This window comes from Mesoplodon densirostris, chromosome 10 (genome assembly GCF_025265405.1).
Source record: "Mesoplodon densirostris isolate mMesDen1 chromosome 10, mMesDen1 primary haplotype, whole genome shotgun sequence".
Classification (NCBI taxonomy): domain Eukaryota; kingdom Metazoa; phylum Chordata; class Mammalia; order Artiodactyla; family Ziphiidae; genus Mesoplodon; species Mesoplodon densirostris.
In genome coordinates, this window is record NC_082670.1 from 40,933,159 (window position 1) to 40,952,595 (window position 19,437).

Genomic DNA, 19,437 nt, shown 5'->3' on the forward strand with positions numbered 1-19,437 from the left:
CCCTTCCGAGGGGGCGGGAACCCAGGGCTCTCAGGAAAAATCGGAGTGGATTTCAGCCCGCTACACGCGTGGATGGGGGTGGGAGTGGAACCCCGCAGACTGGAGTAACTGTGTCCGTCCCCGCCTAAAACGCTTCCCGCGGGAGTTTTGGCCTAGTGGTTGTGTTGGGGGAGAGGAATGTCAAATTTGGCTCCTGCCCTTCCCCGGGGACTGGAGACTGAAATCTTTATACCAGTTCAGTGCGGGGCGACTTGGGTTCCAGGATCCCCGAGTCCGGGGGGCTCGAGGACAGCGGAGCTGGAGACCCGGGCTCCTGGGTCCCGGCCCCTGAGTGTCCAGCGCTCCTCTCGTTCGCGGCCCTGGCTCCTGTCCTCACTTCCTTCCCTTTTTGGCTCCTGCTCTCGGAGCGGGCGGACGTGGGGGGGAGCGGAAAGGGCGGGAGGGCCCGGGAGTCTGGCGAGGGGGTGGGGTACAAGGGGGTGCGGAAAAGCCAGGGAAGGGACTCGGTCTGGGAACTTGATCAGGGACCGGAGACCTACGGGAACAGCGGCCCGGGACCTGCGCTGCCCCCACCCCTACTGAGCAGGTCAGAGCCAGAGCACCCTGTGACCCTGCCCGTTCCCGTACTCGTGACCCCCTCATCCCTAAAATGCAAGGCCCCCCATATTCCACCCCTGTATCCCTCCTTCCCCCCCGCCTAGCCTCCCTGCAGGACTCCCATCCGGTTACCTAGAACCCACCCGCTTACCTCCCCTCCGGATCCCCTGCGCCCACCTGACTCTCCACCTGCCCCCCTCCTGTCTCTCCCCAGGCGCCCCCATGGCCCGACCCCGCTGATTCCTTCACTCGGCCATGCTCCCGCGGCCCCTGCGGCTGTTTTTGGACACGAGCCCCCCCGGGGGAGTCGTGCTGAGCAGCTTCCGGAGTCGAGACCCCGAAGAGGGTGGGGGCCCAGGTGGCCGGGGCGTGGGCGGGGGGCAGGAGGAGGAGGAGGAGGAGGAGGAAGACGACGAGGTGAGACGCGGGAGGTGGGAGGTAGGGGGCGTGTATATTTCAGAGACTCTCCACCTTTCGGTGTCTGTGTCCCTTCATCTCTTCCTGCCTCAGCTACTTCCGCGCCTCTCGCTGGTGTCTGCCTGTCTCCCCGCTGCGGGGAGTCCCGGCGTTTCTGTGGTTCTGTGCCGCAGTGTGACTCAGGACCTGCCCGCAGGAACCTGCCCTGTTCCTGCCAGGAGCGTCTGGCTGGCTGTCCTGCGGGTCTCTGGCCCTCTCCGCCTGTTCCCGAGTGTGCCCGTCTCTCTGGGCTTGGTGTCTAGGTCCCTGTCTCCCTCCCTGTTTTTGTTTGGCGGGGAGGGGTTTGTTTCCACAGTAACCCGCTCCTCTGATTCCGGGATTGGGGAGGGAACCCTTTGATTTCGTGACCCCTCCCCCCTCTCCTGCCGGGCTCTGGATGGAGGCGCGAAGCCAAGGTTCTCGGACCTTGGAGGGACCATCCCGGGCTGAGTGGCGGGTGGTCACCTGCTTTTCTCCGGGACTAATGGTGGTGGCCAGGAGTATGACTGGGGCCTCGGGAGGCGCCAAAAGTTGGATTTGAGGCCCCGAGGCTTTGGACTCCTGGGTCCAGAGTCTGGGTGAGGGCTGGGTGACTAGCAGGGCTGGTTTTTCGGGATCGGTTGGGGGAGGGGCTGGGTCACATGACATTCTGAGTCTTTCCCCCATATCATCCCCACTTCCCCTTCTCCTTCCTGTACTGGGATCAGAGCCGCCACCTCGAGGGGGGTCTCCAGGGCTGAGGGACCCGGGGAAAGGGGGCTAAGGGGAAGGACTAACTCTTTGGGCTTGGTCAGTTCCTGCGGGGGAGGGCGGAGCATGCAGCTGTGCCTGTGACTGAGGTTTCAGCTTCTCAAGGTCTCTGCCTCAAGCTTTCTGCCTCTCTCGCTTCCCGTCTCCTACCCTTTGCACCTTGATTCTCCGCTGTTCTGGGGTTCAGCTCTGGGGGGAAGGGGCTACAGCGGTCTCCAGGACCAGGGTTCCTGCATTCCATCCAGCCCCCCACGGCAACCCCCTAGACTCCACCGGGCCCTGAGGCGGCTTGCGGGGGGCTGTCTGGGCCCCAGTGGGGGAGACCTGGGGTCACCAGTCCCCCCCACCCCTCGTACTCGCTGGTACTGTCCCCCGCCGCAACAGGTGAGGGGTACAGAGGGAGGAGTAGGGCCTGGGACTGAGGGTTGGGCAGTGGGGTATGGTGGGGAACTGTCTGACCTCCCCTTCCTTGCTCCTCCAGGCCCCTGTGTCTGCCTGGGACGAGGAGGAGGATGGTGCCACCTTTACTGTCACAAGTCGCCAGTATCAGCCTGTTGATCCCTTGGTGAGATCATAACTTTGACTTCACACCTCTGACCCTCCACCTCCCAGTTCCCCTTCCTCCGGCCAACTTTCTGGCCAGAGTGCCAGGTTGGAAGTTTGCAGACCGGACTCTGCTGTGTGACTTAGGTCAAGTCTTTTGCCCTCTCTGAATCTTAATACAGTGAGCCTGGATCATCTCCTAGGTCTGGGATTTCCCCCAGATATCTAGGGGCAGAGTTGAAAAAAGGGTCAGTGACTGGCCCTCTGTCTCCCCCAGGCCCCGAGGCCTCCCCCGCGTTCCTCCCGGAGGCTCCGAGCTGGCACTCTGGAGGCCCTGGTCAGACACCTGCTGGACGCCCGGACATCAGGGACTGACGTGACCTTCACGGCAGCCTTCCTGGCTACTCACCGGGCCTTCACCTCCACGCCTGCCCTGCTAGGGCTTATGGCTGACAGGTCAGGGTCATAAGGGACCAAGGGTCATTGACATGTCTGGACTTTCTAAAGCCAGAATATCCCGCCCAAATAGTCAAAGCCACTAGCGTTTTGGAAAAAATGGACAGATAGAATCTCTTCCACTCCCCAGGCTGGAAGCCCTTGAATCTCATCCTACTGATGAGCTAGAGAGGACAAAAGGGTGAGTGACCCCTGATTCTTAACCTCACAGTTCCCTCCGCCCAGGCTGCAGCCTGACATCTGACCCCTGGCGGATTCCACTTCTCTCAGGGTAGCCATCTCTGTACTGTCAACCTGGCTGGCCTCTCACCCTGAGGATTTTGGCTCTGAGGTCAAGGGTCAGATTGACCGGCTTGAGAGCTTCTTGCTTCGGACAGGGTATGCAGCAGGGGAGGGTGTTGGGGGGGGCGGCGCTGACCTCATCCGCAACCTCCGGTCCCGGGTGGACCCCCAGACCCCCGAACTTCCTAAGCCCCTGGCCCTCCCCGGCGATCCCCCTGCTGACCCCACGGATGTCCTGGTGTTCCTCGCTGACCACTTGGCCGAACAGCTGACCCTGCTAGATGCGGTGAGACCTTGACCTCTGACCCCCATGCCCCCTGCCTCCTACTAACCTGTCCCTGACTCCAGATCCTTACCGTGCTTCCAACCCTTCCTGATCCAGCTCCCAATCTCTTCCATCCACCCAGTTTTGACCTTGCCCCCTTTCCTCTTGATTGTTGCCCTTCAAACCCTGTGCCCCTCTGGTTCCTTGGCCACCTGAGATCCTCACACCCCCGATATTGGAAGGCTGACCTCACTTGACTACAAACTTTAACCTCTAACCTCCGCCCCACAGGAGCTATTTCTCAATCTGGTCCCCTCTCAGTGCCTGGGGGGCCTGTGGGGTCACAGAGGCCGGCCAGGACATTCCCACCTCTGCCCGTCTGTCCGGGCTACTGTCATACAGTTCAACAAGGTGGCAGGGGCAGTGGTCAGCTCTGTCCTGGGGGCTACCTCAACTGGAGAGGGGCCTGGGGAGGTGACCATACGTCCACTCCGTCCCCCCCAGAGGGCCCGGCTGCTGGAGAAGTGGATCCGTGTGGCAGAGGTAAGAGAGAGGCTCGGCCCTACTGGGGACTGTGGTGTGGAAAGAGGCCCACAGCTGCGGTCCCCTCTTGTGATCCCCACAGGAGTGCCGTCTGCTCCGAAACTTCTCTTCAGTGTATGCTGTGGTGTCGGCCCTGCAATCCAGCCCCATCCACAGGCTTCGGGCAGCCTGGGGGGAAGCAGCCAGGTGGGGAGGATGGGGCACTGGAGTCGGGTAAGGGCTGGGAGGGGGGCAACTGAGCCAGGCCCCTCCTCAAGGCCACTGCCCCCTGCTCCCCAGGGACAGCCTCAGAGTCTTTTCCAGCCTCTGCCAGATTTTCTCCGAGGAGGATAATTATTCCCAGAGCCGGGAGCTCCTCCTGCAGGTGAGGCCTGTTCCCGGCATTCCCAGACATTCCCCCCCCTCCCCCCCCCACCCCCACCCCCATGTCTCCTTGTTCTGTCACCACCAGGAGGTGAAGCTGCAGCCTTCTCTGGAGCCCAATTCCAAGAAGTCCCCGAGGTCTGGCTCCCGGGGTGGGGTGAGTGACTAGTTGGGGGTGGAAGCAGTCTGAGGGATGGAAGAGGAGGCACAGCAGGGTGAGCAGAATTCAACTTGTTCTCTGAGGCAATGGGATAGGAAAGTGTGGAGAGATGGAGCGCCCTTGGATCAATGGCAGGGGTGACCGACTCTTCCCTCTGATCTCAGGGTGTGGTCCCATACCTTGGCACCTTCTTGAAGGACCTTGTGATGCTGGACGCAGCCTCCAAGGATGAGCTGGAGGTCAGTGGGGTGTGTGTGTGTGTGTGTGTGTGTGTGTGCGCGTGCATGCATCGCGATAATGGAATGAGTAGGCCTCAGGGTCAGACAGACCTCCTTCCAGAAGGGGCTGCAAGGCAGAAGCACTGCCAGGACTCTGTTACTTCGGCAAGTTTGCTTAACCTCCTTGTGCCTTAGTGATCTGTAAATGGGAAACTAGTGATGCATCTACATCAACCTTTTATTATGAGAGTTAAATGAATTAATGTTTGACGAGTGCTCAGAACATGCCTGAGATGTAAGCATATATATATAGTTTGCTAAATAAACCAATACTGGGATCTTGGGCAAGTTCCTTATCTTTTCTGAGCTCTAACTTTCTCAACTGTAAAGTGGACACAATTTTGACCCATGATGTTCTATTTAAAGGGTAAGGTAGGGGGCTTAGGACATGATGGATGAGAGGGGGAGGAGGGGGAGGGCCGGAGGAGTCAGAGAGGCCGAATGAAATGTGTTTGGGAGAGGGAATGTTCTCTCTGTGGCAGGGTTGGGACCCTCACCCCATCCCCTTTATCCTTGCAGAACGGATACATCAATTTTGACAAGCGGAGGAAGGTGAGGGGAGCACTTGGGCTGGATGCTCGCTGTCCCTAGCCATATCCCAGGAAGGGGAGAGGAGGGCAAAGTCAGGGGTTCCTGAGTTTTGACGCCTGCAGTCTGTGGGCTCCTTCCTAGGAGTTTGCTGTCCTTTCTGAGCTGAGGCAGCTCCAGAACAAATGTCGTGGCTACGACCTCCGACCTGACCCCGATATCCAGCGGTGGCTACAGGGGCTCCGGCCACTGACAGAGGCCCAGAGGTGACTGGCTGGGTGCGGTTGGGACTCCAGGGCTCAGGCTGGGCGTGGGGGTCAGTGTGTCACACACTGACCTCTGCCCATTGCCCTCATCCTCAGCCATCAAGTGTCCTGTGAGGTGGAGCCATCCAGTACCAGTGACCCTCCTGCCCCGCGGGTGCTTCGGCCAACGCTGGTCATCTCGCAGTGGACAGAGTGAGGGAGTCAGTGGTGGGAGGGTGGTCTCTTGGGGACTTGTCCTTCTCCCTCTGACCTTCCCAATGTCCTGCCACTCCAGGGTGCTGGGTTCTGTTGGAGGTCCCACACCCCTTGTCTCCTGGGACTGGCCCAGTGTGGGGGCAGAGGAGGTGCCTGCAACCCCTGCTCCACTGCTGACCCGGCTGGCCCAGGTGAGCTCCGCTCCTGACCTCTGACCTCAACACTGACCCTGACTTCGTGAATCTTTCTCCCTTGACCTCCCTGCCTTCGTGCCAGTTCCCTGTGTCGTTTGTCCCCAGCACATGAAGTGGCCGTCTGTCTCATCTCTGGACTCCGCCCTGGAAAGCACTCCAGCCCTGCAGAGTCCCGCTGACCCCAGCCACCTCTCTCCCCCAGCTTCCTCCCCGAGGCCTTCTCGAGGTCACCGCCGCTCAGCCTCCTGTGGCTCCCCGCTCAGTGGGGGTGCAGAAGGGGCCTCCAGGGGGGCTGGATATGGGGGAGGGGGGTCTGGGCCAGGGGCCTCTGATTGCCACATCATCCGAGTCCAGATGGAGCTGGGGGAAGACGGCAGTGTCTACAAGAGCATCTTGGTGAGGGAGCTGCGGGCTGGGAGGTGGGGTGAAGGATGGTGCCCCGAGGGACTAGAGATGGATGATGTCTTAGATGTCAACAGCCAAATGGGAGGATGATTTTACTTTTAACCGACCTTTGGTTTTAGCAACCATATTTTCTTTTGAAGGTTACTTTGCATTAGCTGGTGCACCTTGAACTTTGGGTGGCCGTATTAGATTTTCAGAACCAACAGCGGTTTCCCCACAGGAAGCAGCCCAGCAACTATGCGGGCTGGCGGATGGAGTACAGGGAGCCACCATGTTGGGTTTCCCTCTTCGCTCGAAAGTTTGGGCGCGGGTAACCTTTTCTGGTTGGGATCACTGGCTAGGGTTGGAAAAATGGAAAGCACAGGTCATCATGGCCAACTGATTGCTCTTTTGGTCTGCTGTCCTGCCAGGTGACAAGCCAGGACAAGGCTCCAAGTGTCATCAGTCGTGTCCTTAAGAAAAACAATCGTGATTCTGCGGTGGCTTCAGAGTATGAGCTAGTGCAGCTGCTCCCAGGGGAGCGAGGTCAGAGGCCGGGAGGGCAGACAGACTCTGGAAGAGAGTGCGTCCACATCCGGGGGGTTGTGCGGGGAATGACTGTGTTTGTGTTTGACACCCTTTCTGAACCTACAGAGCTGACCATCCCCCCCTCGGCTAACGTCTTCTACGCTATGGATGGAGCTTCACTCGATTTCCTCCTGCGGCAGCGGCGACGGCCCTCCACTGCTACACTGGGCCACGCCAGTGGCCCTTCTGCCTCGGGAACTCCCCCAAGTGAGGGAGGAGGGGGTTCTTTTCCCAGGATCAAGGCCAAAGGGAGGAAGATTGCCCGAGCACTGTTCTGAGGAGGAAGCCCTGTTGGCTCCTAGAACTCATGGTGGCTGTGCCAGATGTGGGGAGCCATCCTGAATGGTGGCAGTTGCCACACTGGGAAAAAAATCCAGAAGGACCTGGGGCAGTGAAGCGCCACTGGTTTAACAGACAGCCGAGATCCAGCCCTACGGGAACTGGTAATCTTGGTACCCAAGACGGATACCCGTGTATAGCTTCCCACTTTCCATGAATGCAGCACACAGCTAGTGCTGGGAAAAGGATCCGTTTCTGATTCCTGGCCACATCCTAGCATGCTAAGGGCCAAGGAAAGGCCTGGAAGTAGGGGGAAAGGAAAGGCCTGGAAGTAGGGGGAAAGGAAAAGCCTAGAGGCTCTGAGCCCCAGGGGAAGGGAATGGTAAGAAAAAGGTTCTAGTAGGAGCTCCTCTTCCTAGTCTGGGGGTTCCTGTCACTGTGACACTAAGAAACCAAAACACTACGTGAACTCTGCTCCCGTCCTTGCAGTGTGTACGAACTAGCTGCTTGGAGTGGGGGTGGGGAGTTGGCTGAAGGTAGACACCATGGAAAAAGAGGGGCCCAGTGTTCTCTATCCATGAAGAGCTGGAAGCAAGAACTTGGTGGAAACGGTTTCCTCAGAATGGTTTGCTCCACCCCAACAACCTCGCCATCCCTGGTCCCTTTATTTGCTCTTACATGTTTCTCCTCAGTTGCTACAAACCCATGTCAAGTACTAGCCATCCCAATTAAAGTGATCAGCACGAAGAACACCCCTGACTCTGAATTTGTAAGAAACAATTTTAGGACAAAGAAATGGAAGAACAACTTTGTGGACAATGTACAAACTGGGAGACCTTACAATATTACAATGCATTATGTGCTGGGGCTTGGAATCAGTTTAAGCTACACTCAAATTCTAGGAAGAAAGAGACTAAAAATAATATGCCAGGGCTATTTTGAGGATGACAAGAAATCATAGCAAAGGAGGGTCACCATGTTTCATTCTGGGGTTAGAGAATTGTGAGTTCTTCAATAAACTCACTTTCCCTGAAATTATTGCACTGTAAATGCCCTTTTCTTGTTTCCAACCAAAATAAGGAAGAGTTAAGGGTTCCACATACAGGCAAGAATTAGGTTTGAGACATTTCGGATTTTAGTCTCAAGAAAGAAGGGTTACTCTGCCACACAGAGATTCCAGTGCAAGGGTCTGGACCTGAGAGGGTAATGCAGGTGATAAACATATAAGGTGGAAGGGACCAGGAGAATGGATGGAGACAATTAAGACAGAAGCGGCTGGTCAGAAAACGGCCAGGTGTTTTCACATTTTATTAGCTACAGTATAGACCCTAGAGCTGCCTCATTTCCTCCCCTCCCCCGCCCCCAGGACAGGGTCAGACCTTCCCAGGAGCCCCTGCTTTTGCTGCCTGGGCCCGCTGGAACTCCTGCTGCAGCTGAGCAAGGGTCTCTCTCTGTTGCTCTGACTGCCGCTCTAGGTCCCGGAGCTGGGATTCGTATCGCTTACTGAGGAAAGGCAAAAAAGCAAGTAAGGAGAAATTAGTGAGACTTACTGTTGAGGGTGCTGAAGGCAAGAAGGAGATTGGTGAAAAACTTGAGATCTAAGGGGAAGATGGCGGCTTCCCTGGTGACGCAGTGGTTGAGAGTCCGCCTGCCGATGCAGGGGACACGGGTTCGTGCCCCGGTCCGGGAGGATCCCACATGCCGCGGAGCGGCTAGGCCCGTGAGCCATGGCCGCTGAGCCTGTGCGTCCGGAGCCTGTGCTCCGCAACAGGAGAGGCCACAACAGTGAGAGGCCCGTGTACCGCCAAAAAAATAAATAAATAAAAAATAAGGGGAGGATGGAGGAGAGGAGTTACAAGGGAAGGGTTGGAGGAACTGGACAATTGGGGGCTACTCTGGAGAGCGACTCTACAATGGTTCCTCAACACCTTTATCCCAACGCGTCAGGTACATCACAGGGGGGTGGAATAAAGACTCACATCTCAGCCGTGATGTAGTCCAGCCTTTTCCCCACTGTGGCCCGAGCTTCCCCCAGCTCCTGTTTGACCAGCACGGGACCCAGAAGTTTAAAGACCACATTGGATCCATCCAGCAGGGCCAGTTCCTGATGGAGGGGTGGGACATATATGATCAGAATTACTGCCAGGACAGATCCCTCCTCACCCCACAAATCCCAGTCTCTCACCTCCTTCACGATATTATTTTCTGTTAGTTGTGCCTCTAGTTTCTGCCTCCCTGACATGGATTTACTCAAGTCTGGTGGGTGGGAGGAAAGACTTTATTAGAGACATCACATGCGCCACCCGACCCCCAAAATCCTGATGAGAAAAAGATGCAGTTGAGAAAGTAGGCCAAGGACGGGGCGGCGAGTCAGTGGATGGGAAGAGTATAGAGGTGGGGATGGAACCGCACGCTGGGGCCGGGAGTAGGGGGGTGGGGTGGAGGCAGTGCAGAACACATGGTCTGGGTATGGCTTTGGGTTGTGAGGGAATTGGGGCGAGGCCACACCGACCCTCCTCCTTTACCCTTCTGTAGCTGTTGATATTTCTCCACTTCTCCCTGTAGCTTCTTCTGGATTAGCTCAGCCATGGCGGGGACGAAAGCCTGCGGGGAGCGGGAGCGGGGCGCTGGGTCTCACACTCTGGAAGGTACCCGAGCTCCCTTTTCTGGCCTGCGGAAATGACAGCCCTCCTGACAGGCAGCCTCTCGGGACACCGCAGTCTCTCCGGATCCGGAATATCTGCTCCACCCCGGCCCCAGGGGGTGGCGGGGCAAACAAGACCCCAAACACCTCCACCGAAAGCCTGACCCACTCACGTTCTCCCTTCAGTATTGGTAAACCCGGAAGCAAACATCGAATGCCGGGAAAAGACGGCGCCGGAAGCTTTCGTCTGACGCATGCCGGGAAATGTAGTTCTAACATGTTTAATGAGCGGCGTTCCGCTGAAAAGATTGGATTTGAAAGGTTTTAGGCAAGATGGGGAAACCAAGCTGGAAAAAGAAACTGCACGGTTGCTTGGGTCCTGGCCCCGGACAGCCTCTCTTTCATTACTCGGGTATAAGCAGCTGCACGGGGGGGCGGGGCTAAGGCCCGCGGAGGCCCTCAGTGGCGAGCGCACCCTCAGTCAAGATGGCGCCTAAAAGGCTTCAGACCGGGGGGCGTCGCTGATTGGATGAGGGTCGGAGAACTTCCGGGAGTTCTCCATCCGACTGTGGGACAGCTGAGAGGAGTTTCCACGTGTATCGTGGTTCGAGTGGACTAGATGGAGACGGTGCCCAAGCTGGGCAGTAATGTCCCGCCCAAGAAAGACAAACTTCAGCGCAAGAAGAAGGTAGAGACCTCCTTGGGGTGGAAGGGAAGTTTTTAGCTGCGGGGTTGGAGGGGTGGGGCGAGGGGCAGCGGACTATCGGGGATCCTGATCTGCCGGCAGAAACCGCGGCGATACTGGGAGGAAGAGACCACTCCGACCGCTGCCGGAGCCTCCCCAGGTCCCCCTCGTAAACGGAAGAGGAATCGAGAGCTCCGCCCCCAGAAGCCAAAGAACACTCACAGCACAAAGAAGTCACGGATCTCCAAGAAGCCCCAGGTCCCGAAGAAACCCCGGGAACGGAGGAGTCCAGGGCCTCAGCGGAGCTTGTCTGGGGTGAGCCTGGGACCTGATAGGGTGGCAAGGCAAGTCGCCTTGTGCTTGAGGGCACGAGGGTTGGGGTCAACCTGAGCCTGTTTCCTAATTGCCTCCTCCCTGCCCCAGGCCCAGGACCCATTTGCAGGCCCCGCCCCCGTCCCTGTGGAGGTGGTTCAGAAGTTCTGTCGCATTGACAAATCCAAAAAGGTGAGGACCAGTCGGAGAGTGGGGAGGGGTTGCAGGCAGGGAGTATCTGGGTGAGTTGGATGGAGGCGGGGCCAGGTGGCTCTCCTGTGACTCCCATATCCCTTGGTTCTCCTCCCACTCCTTCTCCACCAACGATGTTGTAGCTGCCACGTTCTGAGACCAAAATCTGGAGCCGACTTGAGGCGGCTGAAGCTCAAGAAGAGGAAATAAGTGTCAAAGCTGCTCGTTCTGAGCTGCTGCTTGCTGAGGAACCTGGGTGAGTGGACCCTAATATGGGCCTCCCCAGCCCCTGCTTTATAGGGCTCTCATTTCTCATTTTTATGTTGGTACACCCACTTCATATTAGGAAGCCTTAATGCACCCCTGATGCTCACTTGCAGGTTTCTGGAAGGAGAGGATGGGGAGGACACGGCAAAGATATGCCAGGCTGACATCGTGGAGGCTGTGGACATTGCAAGTGCAGCCAAAGTGAGCCTGAGGATGGAAAAGGGGCCAATGGGTTGATGGATGCAGAGTAAGATGGGAGTGGGGACTAGAAGAGAAAATTACCAAAGGGAGCCAATTCTTTCTTTTTTTTTCTTTTCTTTTTTTTCTAGCATTTTGACTTGAACTTGAGGCAGTTTGGACCCTACAGGCTTAATTACTCTCGAACTGGGAGGTAAGGGATTCCAGTTACTTCAGTCTTGCCCATCTCAGCCATACCAGTGTGTGTCTGGGTTGTTGATGTGGGGAGGGTCTTGTGATTTGCTTGCATGTGAGGGTGAGCGTGTATGGCAGCATCTCTGCTCTCACCTGGAGAGGAGGAGCTGGCGTAGGGCAGACCTCTGAGCCCAGGTGCCCCCCTGAACTGACACCCTGCCTGTCCTCCAACTCCAACAGACACCTGGCTTTGGGAGGGCGCCGGGGTCATGTGGCCGCCCTTGACTGGGTGACAAAGAAGCTCATGTGCGAGATCAACGTCATGGAGGCAGTGCGGGACATCCGGTCAGTGGCCTCGGGCAGCAGCGGTGGGGCTGAGACAGCCCATCCCTGATCGAATGACAGCCGGTGACTCCCTTTCACGTGGTACCGTTACTCCGCTCCTCCCAGGTTTCTGCATTCGGAGGCACTGCTTGCTGTCGCCCAGAACCGCTGGCTTCACATTTACGACAACCAGGGCATCGAGCTCCATTGCATCCGACGCTGTGACCGCATCACGCGGCTTGAGTTCCTGCCTTTCCACTTTCTCCTGGCCACAGCTGTGAGTGGCTGCAGAGCACAGGGACCGGGTGGCAGCCCCTGAGAAGACTGACCATCCTCCCCTGGGGCCCCAGTAGAGGAAGGACAGAGGGCAATCAGGACTCATTTTTTCTCTCTCTCTCTCTCTTAGTCAGAGACAGGGTTTCTGACCTACCTGGACGTGTCAGTGGGAAAGATTGTGGCAGCTCTGAATGCCCGGGCTGGACGGCTCGATGTCCTGACTCAGAACCCTTACAATGCCGTCATCCATCTGGGACACAGCAATGGTCGGTCCCTGGGTGAACTTTGACCCTGACCATCCTGTTCTACTTTTCTTTCTTTTTTTTTTTTTGCAGCTTGAGGGATCTTAGTTCTCCGACCAGGGATCGAACTTGGGCCCTCGGCATTGAGAGCTCTGAGTACTAACCACTGGACTGCCGGGGAATGCCCCTGCTTTTCTTCTATATTTGCTTCTAACGGGTCCCTTCAGCTTGCTCCTCTGCTTCCCTCTCTTGTTACTTCTTGGCCTTGAGTCTCCGTCTTTCCCAGGTTTAATCACCTCAGCGCCCTTTTAGTAACTAAAGTTCTCCTCTGATGCCCAGGGACTGTGTCTTTATGGAGCCCAGCCATGAAGGAGCCACTGGCAAAGATTCTCTGTCACCGTGGTGGGGTCCGGGCTGTGGCAGTAGATTCTACAGGCACGTAAGTTACTTGTTTGGGCCCGAGGTGTTGGGGGGTGAGGGGCGGTGTGTGTGTCACAGCTGGGCAGAAAGGAGGAGCACAGACGCTGCAGCCAAGCTGCTTGGGTTTAAACCCTGGTGTTCTCCCCGACCAGCCATGTCAGCGAGCATGTTAGGTGACCTCAGTGTACCACACATCGGCCTCACCCTGAGACTGGGGATGTGAGTGTCTCGCTCAAGGGCCAGAAGACTTTCTGTAAAGAGCCTGATAGTAAGTATTTTAGGCTTTGTTGGCAATGGGGCATAACTGAGTGATTTATGTAGGTCTTTAAATAACAAGAGGAAACAAAGGATTACAAATTTTTAAGCAATGAACTTAGAAAAATAATTGAACACAATATTTTTGTAATACAGGTCTACTCATGAGAATTGGATTCCTGTTTTTGAGAATAACATTTGGCTTAATTGAGGTTGAAAGTTAGTGTCCCAAATCATCCAACCCAATTGCAAGTGTTTATCTACAGATGCCGATCTGTGGAGAGATTTTGCGTATGTTATCTTTGCAAACATCTTTTCGCACAGATAGATGATGAGATGGGTCGTACTTGAAATGCTCTCAAGTGAGATGCTTTACGTGGTGTCAGTCTTGACCACAATACCGTGCTGTCTTAGCACAAAAAGCAGCCACAGAATAAGTAACTGAATGAGTGTGACTGTGTCCCAATAAATTTTTATTTGTAGATGCTGACCTTGGAGTTTTCAAATAATTTTCATGTTTCAAAATATATTTCTTTTGATTTTTTTTCCCCAACTACTTAAAAATGTAAAAACTATTCCTTACAGCTTGTGGGCTGTACAGAAATAGGTGGTGCGCTGGCTTTGTTGGCTCATGGGCCGTAGTTTGCCAAGCCTGGGGCTTAGCTTAGAAAACTGTTGTAGGTATGAACACGAGTTAAGGCCTATAGAGTTGATCATGGTGCCTGGTGGGTAGGGAGCGCTGTGTTTCATCATCTTTGTCAAAGACGATCGTCCTCTTTAGGTCTGGCTGGTGATGTGAAGGGTTGGGGGTGGCAGGTCTGCTTTGAATTTCCGCCTCACGACCGCTGTGAAGTCCTGACTGCTTTTCCCCTCCAGGGTCCCTCCAAGGTCTGTTTCTCGCCATTCTCGCTGTCTCTGTTTCTAGCCTCTGGTTCTTCCTCCTTCTTGTGTGTCCTGGGTGTTGATGTCAGAATACTCTTTCCCACATGGCTTTCCTCCTTTTACGCCATTGCTCAGGAATCTTCTACATTAAGTATTAACTCCATAACCTTACTTTTAAGTTGTTTGATAGAAAATCAGGAAGAAGAAAATCCCAGTGGCTACCAACTTATGAAAGCCTGCCAGATGCTCAGGCCTCCTGGGCCCCCCATAGTTGTGTCTCTGTGGACAAGTGGTTCGCTTCTGCCCCTTTTACTCCATGTCTGTGCCAGTCTGGAGCTAGGACTGTCGGGGAGCCTGTCCTGAGGTTTTCTGCCTTCTGTGGGCCATTGGACCTGAGCTGGACTTGGCCTTCCCCGGGCTGCCTGGGTCAGCTACTCCTGCGCTCAGGGCTCCATCAGTTCGTTCACGGAAGTTTGGTCAACAGCCTGACACCAGACAGCTCTGGTCCTTGGTCTTAGGCCCACCCCGGCTTAGCTCTGGTCCTCTTCAGGGGTGCCTCAGACAAGCCACAGGGGCTCCAGAGATGAGGCTGACTATTGTCCTCAGCTGGCTTTCTGGAAGCTTGCATTAGGATTGGATTGGACTTGCAAAGCTGAAGTGTTTCTTGCAAGTTCAGTAGCGTGGTAGTGTGGCCTTGGATACCCATCTGGCCACTGGGTGGGCATTTGCACAGGGGATCCCAGAGCTGGGTGTGTTTGGGGCAGGAGCCAGCGTGTGCTCCTGAGTTGTTGGCTCAGTGAAGGGTGTGACCCTGTGTCCCAGGAGCCCTCCATAAGTCCTGGTTTGTGCTGATGGCCTCTCCCTTGGGTGGAGCTGGGCCCTGATTGTCTTGTCAGGACAAGTATCCAGCTGGGCCTCTCTTCGGCCCCATCACAGGCCAAGTCTCTGCTCAAGTAGGAACTCCTTAGTGTCTTCCTCCTGGGTTCACAGCCAAGGCTAAGAGGAGGGTCTTTGGCTTCTGGCAAACATACATCCCCTGGCCTGGCTGGTCCCCCTTCAGCCTCTCTGAGGAGCAACTTGAACATCAATAGAAACTCCAACCTCTGCAAGTAAATGACTTGTATGGTACATGCTTCCTTGAGAGGATTTGGTCACCAACCTTGCCCACCCTCCTTCCAGGGAAGGGGGCGGGGCAGGGCCCTCGAGCGCATCACTTCCTTGCTTCCTAAGGAGGTTTCTTCAGGTCCATGCAGTCTCCACCTTGTGGCCTGTCATTGCCGGAGAGCAGCTTTGGGAACTATCTCCCGTCCGACCTTCAGGAGCCCCTGCAATTTGTCCCCTCCTGGCCCTATTTCCCACCAGCCTGGAAAACAAACCCCTGCTTCCATCTCCCTGTCTCCACGCTCTGATGTGCATTCATTTGTACCTGCTTATACATGCATCTCTGTTTTTTGTGCTTTCTTGAGAATTACCTAGAATGGCTCAAATCCCACGAAGCCCTCCCTGACCACTGCCATGAGCCCTTCCCGCTGCTTACCGACGGGCTGCCTGTCTATGCGGTGGGACCTCACACCTGGGTGTAGATCGTCGCGTGTGTCCTCCCTTTCATTCACATGTCGTGAGTGGGTAAGAGCAGAGACACTGAAGACCCAGGTCTGACTTGAATTCTAGCTCTACCACTCACCCTGATTTCCTTTCTCGGAGCTAGCTTCAGTTTCTTCTCTGTAAAAGGGAAATGAAAATAGTACAGCTGCGTGACGCCTCACTGAGCAGAGGTGCGCGGAGTGTGTGGTGTGATGGTAGTGATCACTGTCGTTACTGGTCTTCTCCTCAGCCAGACCTGATGCCTGGACTTCGCCACAGGCCTGCCCAGTAAGCTCATACTATGGATTAATCACCACCCCCTTGCCCCCAGGCACATGGCCACCTCTGGTCTGGACCACCAGCTGAAGATCTTTGACTTGCGAGGGACATTCCAGCCTCTGAGCACTCGGACCCTGCCCCAGGGAGCGGGGCACCTGGCCTTCTCCCAGCGGGGACTGCTGGCTGCAGGAACGGGCGATGTGGTCAACATATGGGCAGGACAGGGCAAGGCCAGCCCCCCGTCCCTGGAGCAGCCCTACCTCACCCACCGGCTCTCAGGCCACGTGCATGGCCTTCAGTTCTGCCCCTTTGAAGATGTGCTGGGAGTGGGGCACAGCGGGGGCATCACCAGCATGCTGGTCCCTGGTGAGTGGGCAGGGCTGGGGCTCTAAGTGGATGACCTCGGGATGGAAGCTGGAGTGGGCCTGACCCTGAGACAGCTGGGGGCCAGAGGCTTCCTCAGGCTGGAGCAGGTTCCTGTTTACAGTTCCGTGTTCCCTCCTCCCTCCAGGGGCTGCTGAGCCCAACTTCGACGGCCTGGAGAGTAACCCATACAGGAGCCGGAAGCAGCGCCAGGAGTGGGAGGTGAAGGCCCTACTGGAGAAGGTGAGGAAGTGTCTGCGTGTGGTTTGGGGCCAGGGGTCTTGGGAAGAGTGGGCTTCAGCGGCGTCTCTGGTTTCCAGCCCTCTTTGGTGTCACCCTCCTGTGGCTCCTTATGCATTCCTGTCCCTCTGTGACACACCCAGGTACCTGCAGAGCTCATTTGTCTGGACCCACGAGCCCTGGCAGAGGTTGATGTCATCTCTCTGGAGCAGGAAAAGAAGGAACGGCTTGAGAGGCTGGTATGGAACAGGCCCCCGAGGGCCCGGGGCCTTCCTCACCCCCACATCCTGTCCCCGCCATGTCCTCAGAAGTGCAGTTCCCTGCCTTGGAAGTCTGTTTCAGGTTTCACTCCTGTCCCCTCCCTCAGGGCTACGATCCCGACACCAAGCCTCCCTTCCAGCCAAAGCCAAAGCAGAAGGGCCGCAGCTCCACAGCAAGTCTGGTGAAGAGGAAGAGGAAGGTCATGGATGAGGAACACAGGGTAAGCGAGCACTGGGGGATGGGCCGGGCGGCCTGTGGGCTGTGCCCTCCTGCTTGTATCTTTGGCTTTGCCAGCCTGCCACTTCTCACCTCGCCCCTTTCTCCCCACCCCAGGACAAAGTCCGGCAGAGCCTGGAGCAGCAGCCGCAGAAGCAAGAGAAGGCCAAGCCCATGGAGGCCCGGCCATCTGCCCTGGACAGATTTGTGCGCTGAGCCAGGCTCCAGGGGTTCCTGGGAATGACATTCTCTCCCCAAGAGCACCTGTGGGGAATGACCTGTTCCCTGGAATGAGGAGGGAGCAGTGAGCCGCCCCCCCCCAACAGGGGGTGGAAAGCTGACTACCGGGGGTTGGGGGAGAGGGCTTGGTATTAAACAGGAAGGTGGGTTTTTGGATAACATGTCTGGATCATCCCGTGGACCTGTTCCCTTCCCATGTCCGGCCTGGGGCTGCTCTCAGACGCGAGAGGTCGTGGTGTCTTGCTTCTACCCTCACCCCTATCTTGTGGTCACTGTGGCTTTAGTCTGGCTCTCTAGGGCCTTCCTCCAGGGAGAGGCTGTCCTCCCTCTACCACATCCCTGGAGATGTCCTTTCCATCCAGCAGCCTCTGGTAGCCTTCAGGCTCCCCAGGTTTGTGATCTGAGACTCCTGGTGAGGACCACACTGTACTCGAAGAGGGAAAGAGACAAGTTTATTGAGGGGCTTGTGCCCCTCCCCTGCCGTGGCTGGAGAGAACAACCCAGCATGTGCAGCTCTTCTTGATGACCATCTTTGGGGCTGGCAGGCCAAGCAGCCCCCTAGGTGTCTCCTGTATCCCTCAGTCTTCAGTGACAGACTGAGCATCTGGTGTAGGGCAACCAATCAGTTGCAGCCAGCTAGAGCCCCTGCCTTGGGCCCAGGAGAGAGAAGGTGGTGAGGGTGCTGGCTGGACTCTCAGCTCCTCACCCCTCTCCTGGGCGCCCAGGCCCTCTCAGCTGTGAAGCCAGGCTATTATCCGGCATCGGAGGATGCCGAGGACTCCCTGGAGCCAGGAGCAGAAGGGTACAGTTCTTTCCCCGTCAGAGCCACCCACCAGCTTCCAGGCTTCCTGCATCTCCCAGGGGTCCAACTTGTGAGATGTCAGCAGGAATTTCCCATAGCAGCACCGATCCAGGGGGTAGTGGGTGGCACCAGCCAGCTTGACACAGTGGGTTGGGGCGAGGCCTCCTCGTCGGGCACTTAACCCCACAAAGACATCCTCCAGTGGCAGAGGGGGTGCCCGGCTGGCTACCTTCAGTATGAGCTGCACAGCAGAAGCCGATAGCACATACCCCGTGCCTGAGGCGTAGGGGGGAAAGGGGCCCCAGGTGGGAGGCCACTGTTTCTCTGATATCTGGTGCTTGCCCCCTGGTGTCCGAGAGGGGTACACCCACCAATGCACACGGCCCAGGTACAAGAGGGGCACGGGCTGCCTCGCCAAGGTGGGGCCTCCTTCCCACTTTTCATCTCCAACTTTCGCCTTTCTCGGGGGCCCCATGCCCCTTTCCCATTGCTCCCAGCGGCCTCCTCGCCGGACCAACTCTGATACCAGTTCGGGGACATTGACGAACACATCATCGTCGGTCTTGAGGATGTAGCGGGCCACGGGGCAGTGTTTGTCGGCCCAGTTCAGACCGCTGAGGGTCTTGAGAGTGAGGTTGCGGTAGGAATCCTGGAAGGCCGCCTGCATTATGTCCCCCTGGGCCGCTGACTCCCGCGCCAGGTCGTTCCCGCGCGAGCCCCAGCTGGGTTCTCCCAGCAGAAAGACAGTCTGCACCCTGAGCCCTCGGGCCTCGCGCAGCCGGCCCCACGAGGCCCGAATGGCGTTTCTCCGATTCAGGTTCTCCGGGGCCGTGCACACCAGGATTAGCAGAAAGGGCGGAAGACCGGGACCGCCGCACGCCTCCTCGTTGGGGATCAGGAGGCGGGGCAGGGTCAGGGGCGGCCCGGGCGAGGCCGGGCCTGGGAGCAGGGAAGCTAGCGAGAGGCTCAGCAGCTCCTCCCCGATGCCCGAGGGCCCAAAGAGCGTCCAGATAATCACGAGCAGCAGGGCGGCCAGGAGAAGGCGCCGGAAGAGGCTGAGGCGCATGGTGCGGCGCAGAGGGGACCTGGAGGGAAAGATGGAACGCGGTTAGAGGGCGGAGAGTGCAGATCTAGGACACTTGGATCCCTAACCGGCCACGCCAGGGCTGGGGCGGGCGGAGGGTACGGCCTGTACCAGCGCCCTAAGGTGCCGGCGCGGGAGGCGGCGCGGCGGAGCCCATGGCTGCAGCTGGGGGGAGGTTACCTTGTCGGCTCGGCCGCCGAGGCCTGCCTCCATGGCCGGCGGGTTTCCGCTTCACCAGTCACCTCCCCCGTCCGCGGAAGCGGCCTAGTCCCGCCCCTCTCGCTGGGAGGGCGTGGCGTGCGCGTCCCCAGCAACCCTCTGAAAACCTTCGCAGCCGCGCGGCAACCACAATGCAGATGGGAGGGAGCGG

At 57.2% G+C, this 19,437-nt stretch overlaps 4 protein-coding genes across 4 annotated transcripts; 2 read left to right on the forward strand and 2 right to left on the reverse strand.

Moving 5' to 3' along the window:
- Positions 1–450: 450 nt before the first annotated feature.
- On the forward strand, positions 451–8,162 carry RGL2 (ral guanine nucleotide dissociation stimulator like 2). The gene is made up of 18 exons (XM_060110349.1): positions 451–586; positions 812–1,014; positions 2,285–2,368; positions 2,624–2,802; positions 2,933–2,983; positions 3,073–3,370; positions 3,641–3,892; positions 3,975–4,078; positions 4,172–4,256; positions 4,344–4,412; positions 4,580–4,654; positions 5,213–5,245; positions 5,366–5,487; positions 5,584–5,679; positions 5,762–5,873; positions 5,982–6,272; positions 6,692–6,806; positions 6,915–8,162. The coding sequence occupies exons 2-18, from the start codon at positions 853–855 to the stop codon at positions 7,124–7,126; spliced, it is 2,340 nt and encodes a 779-aa protein (XP_059966332.1). The 5' UTR covers positions 451–586; positions 812–852; the 3' UTR covers positions 7,127–8,162.
- A 256-nt stretch (positions 8,163–8,418) lies between these two features.
- On the reverse strand, positions 8,419–9,965 carry PFDN6 (prefoldin subunit 6). The gene is made up of 4 exons (XM_060110150.1): positions 9,653–9,965; positions 9,313–9,383; positions 9,107–9,231; positions 8,419–8,630 (listed from the first exon to the last, which is right to left on the reverse strand). The coding sequence occupies exons 1-4, from the start codon at positions 9,714–9,716 to the stop codon at positions 8,501–8,503; spliced, it is 390 nt and encodes a 129-aa protein (XP_059966133.1). The 5' UTR covers positions 9,717–9,965; the 3' UTR covers positions 8,419–8,500.
- A 330-nt stretch (positions 9,966–10,295) lies between these two features.
- WDR46 (WD repeat domain 46) lies at positions 10,296–17,342 on the forward strand. Its single transcript, XM_060110291.1, has 15 exons — positions 10,296–10,459; positions 10,559–10,771; positions 10,880–10,960; positions 11,104–11,216; positions 11,341–11,428; positions 11,557–11,618; positions 11,840–11,944; positions 12,050–12,200; positions 12,330–12,465; positions 12,781–12,880; positions 15,914–16,227; positions 16,373–16,467; positions 16,608–16,703; positions 16,832–16,945; positions 17,059–17,342. The coding sequence occupies exons 1-15, from the start codon at positions 10,391–10,393 to the stop codon at positions 17,155–17,157; spliced, it is 1,836 nt and encodes a 611-aa protein (XP_059966274.1). The 5' UTR covers positions 10,296–10,390; the 3' UTR covers positions 17,158–17,342.
- Positions 17,343–17,616: 274 nt separating this feature from the next.
- Positions 17,617–19,311, reverse strand: B3GALT4 (beta-1,3-galactosyltransferase 4). Its single transcript, XM_060110348.1, has 2 exons — positions 19,248–19,311; positions 17,617–19,068 (listed from the first exon to the last, which is right to left on the reverse strand). Exon 2 carries the CDS (start codon positions 19,047–19,049, stop codon positions 17,913–17,915), a length of 1,137 nt encoding a protein of 378 aa, XP_059966331.1. The 5' UTR covers positions 19,050–19,068; positions 19,248–19,311; the 3' UTR covers positions 17,617–17,912.
- Between the last annotated feature and the right edge of the window lie 126 nt (positions 19,312–19,437).

Coding starts and splice junctions, on each gene's coding strand:
- RGL2 (XM_060110349.1), top strand. CDS start 853: ATGCTCCCGCGGCCCCTGCGGCTGTTTTTGGACACGAGCCCCCCCGGG. Junction 4,413..4,579: donor GGTCTGGCTCCCGGGGTGGG/GTGAGTGACTAG, acceptor CTCTGATCTCAG/GGTGTGGTCCCATACCTTGG. Junction 4,655..5,212: donor CCTCCAAGGATGAGCTGGAG/GTCAGTGGGGTG, acceptor TTATCCTTGCAG/AACGGATACATCAATTTTGA.
- PFDN6 (XM_060110150.1), bottom strand. CDS start 9,716: ATGGCTGAGCTAATCCAGAAGAAGCTACAGGGAGAAGTGGAGAAATAT. Junction 9,384..9,652: donor ATATCAACAGCTACAGAAGG/GTAAAGGAGGAG, acceptor CCCACCCACCAG/ACTTGAGTAAATCCATGTCA. Junction 9,232..9,312: donor AAAATAATATCGTGAAGGAG/GTGAGAGACTGG, acceptor CCCCTCCATCAG/GAACTGGCCCTGCTGGATGG.
- WDR46 (XM_060110291.1), top strand. CDS start 10,391: ATGGAGACGGTGCCCAAGCTGGGCAGTAATGTCCCGCCCAAGAAAGAC. Junction 12,466..12,780: donor CCATCTGGGACACAGCAATG/GTCGGTCCCTGG, acceptor TCTGATGCCCAG/GGACTGTGTCTTTATGGAGC. Junction 16,946..17,058: donor TCATGGATGAGGAACACAGG/GTAAGCGAGCAC, acceptor TCCCCACCCCAG/GACAAAGTCCGGCAGAGCCT.
- B3GALT4 (XM_060110348.1), bottom strand. CDS start 19,049: ATGCGCCTCAGCCTCTTCCGGCGCCTTCTCCTGGCCGCCCTGCTGCTC.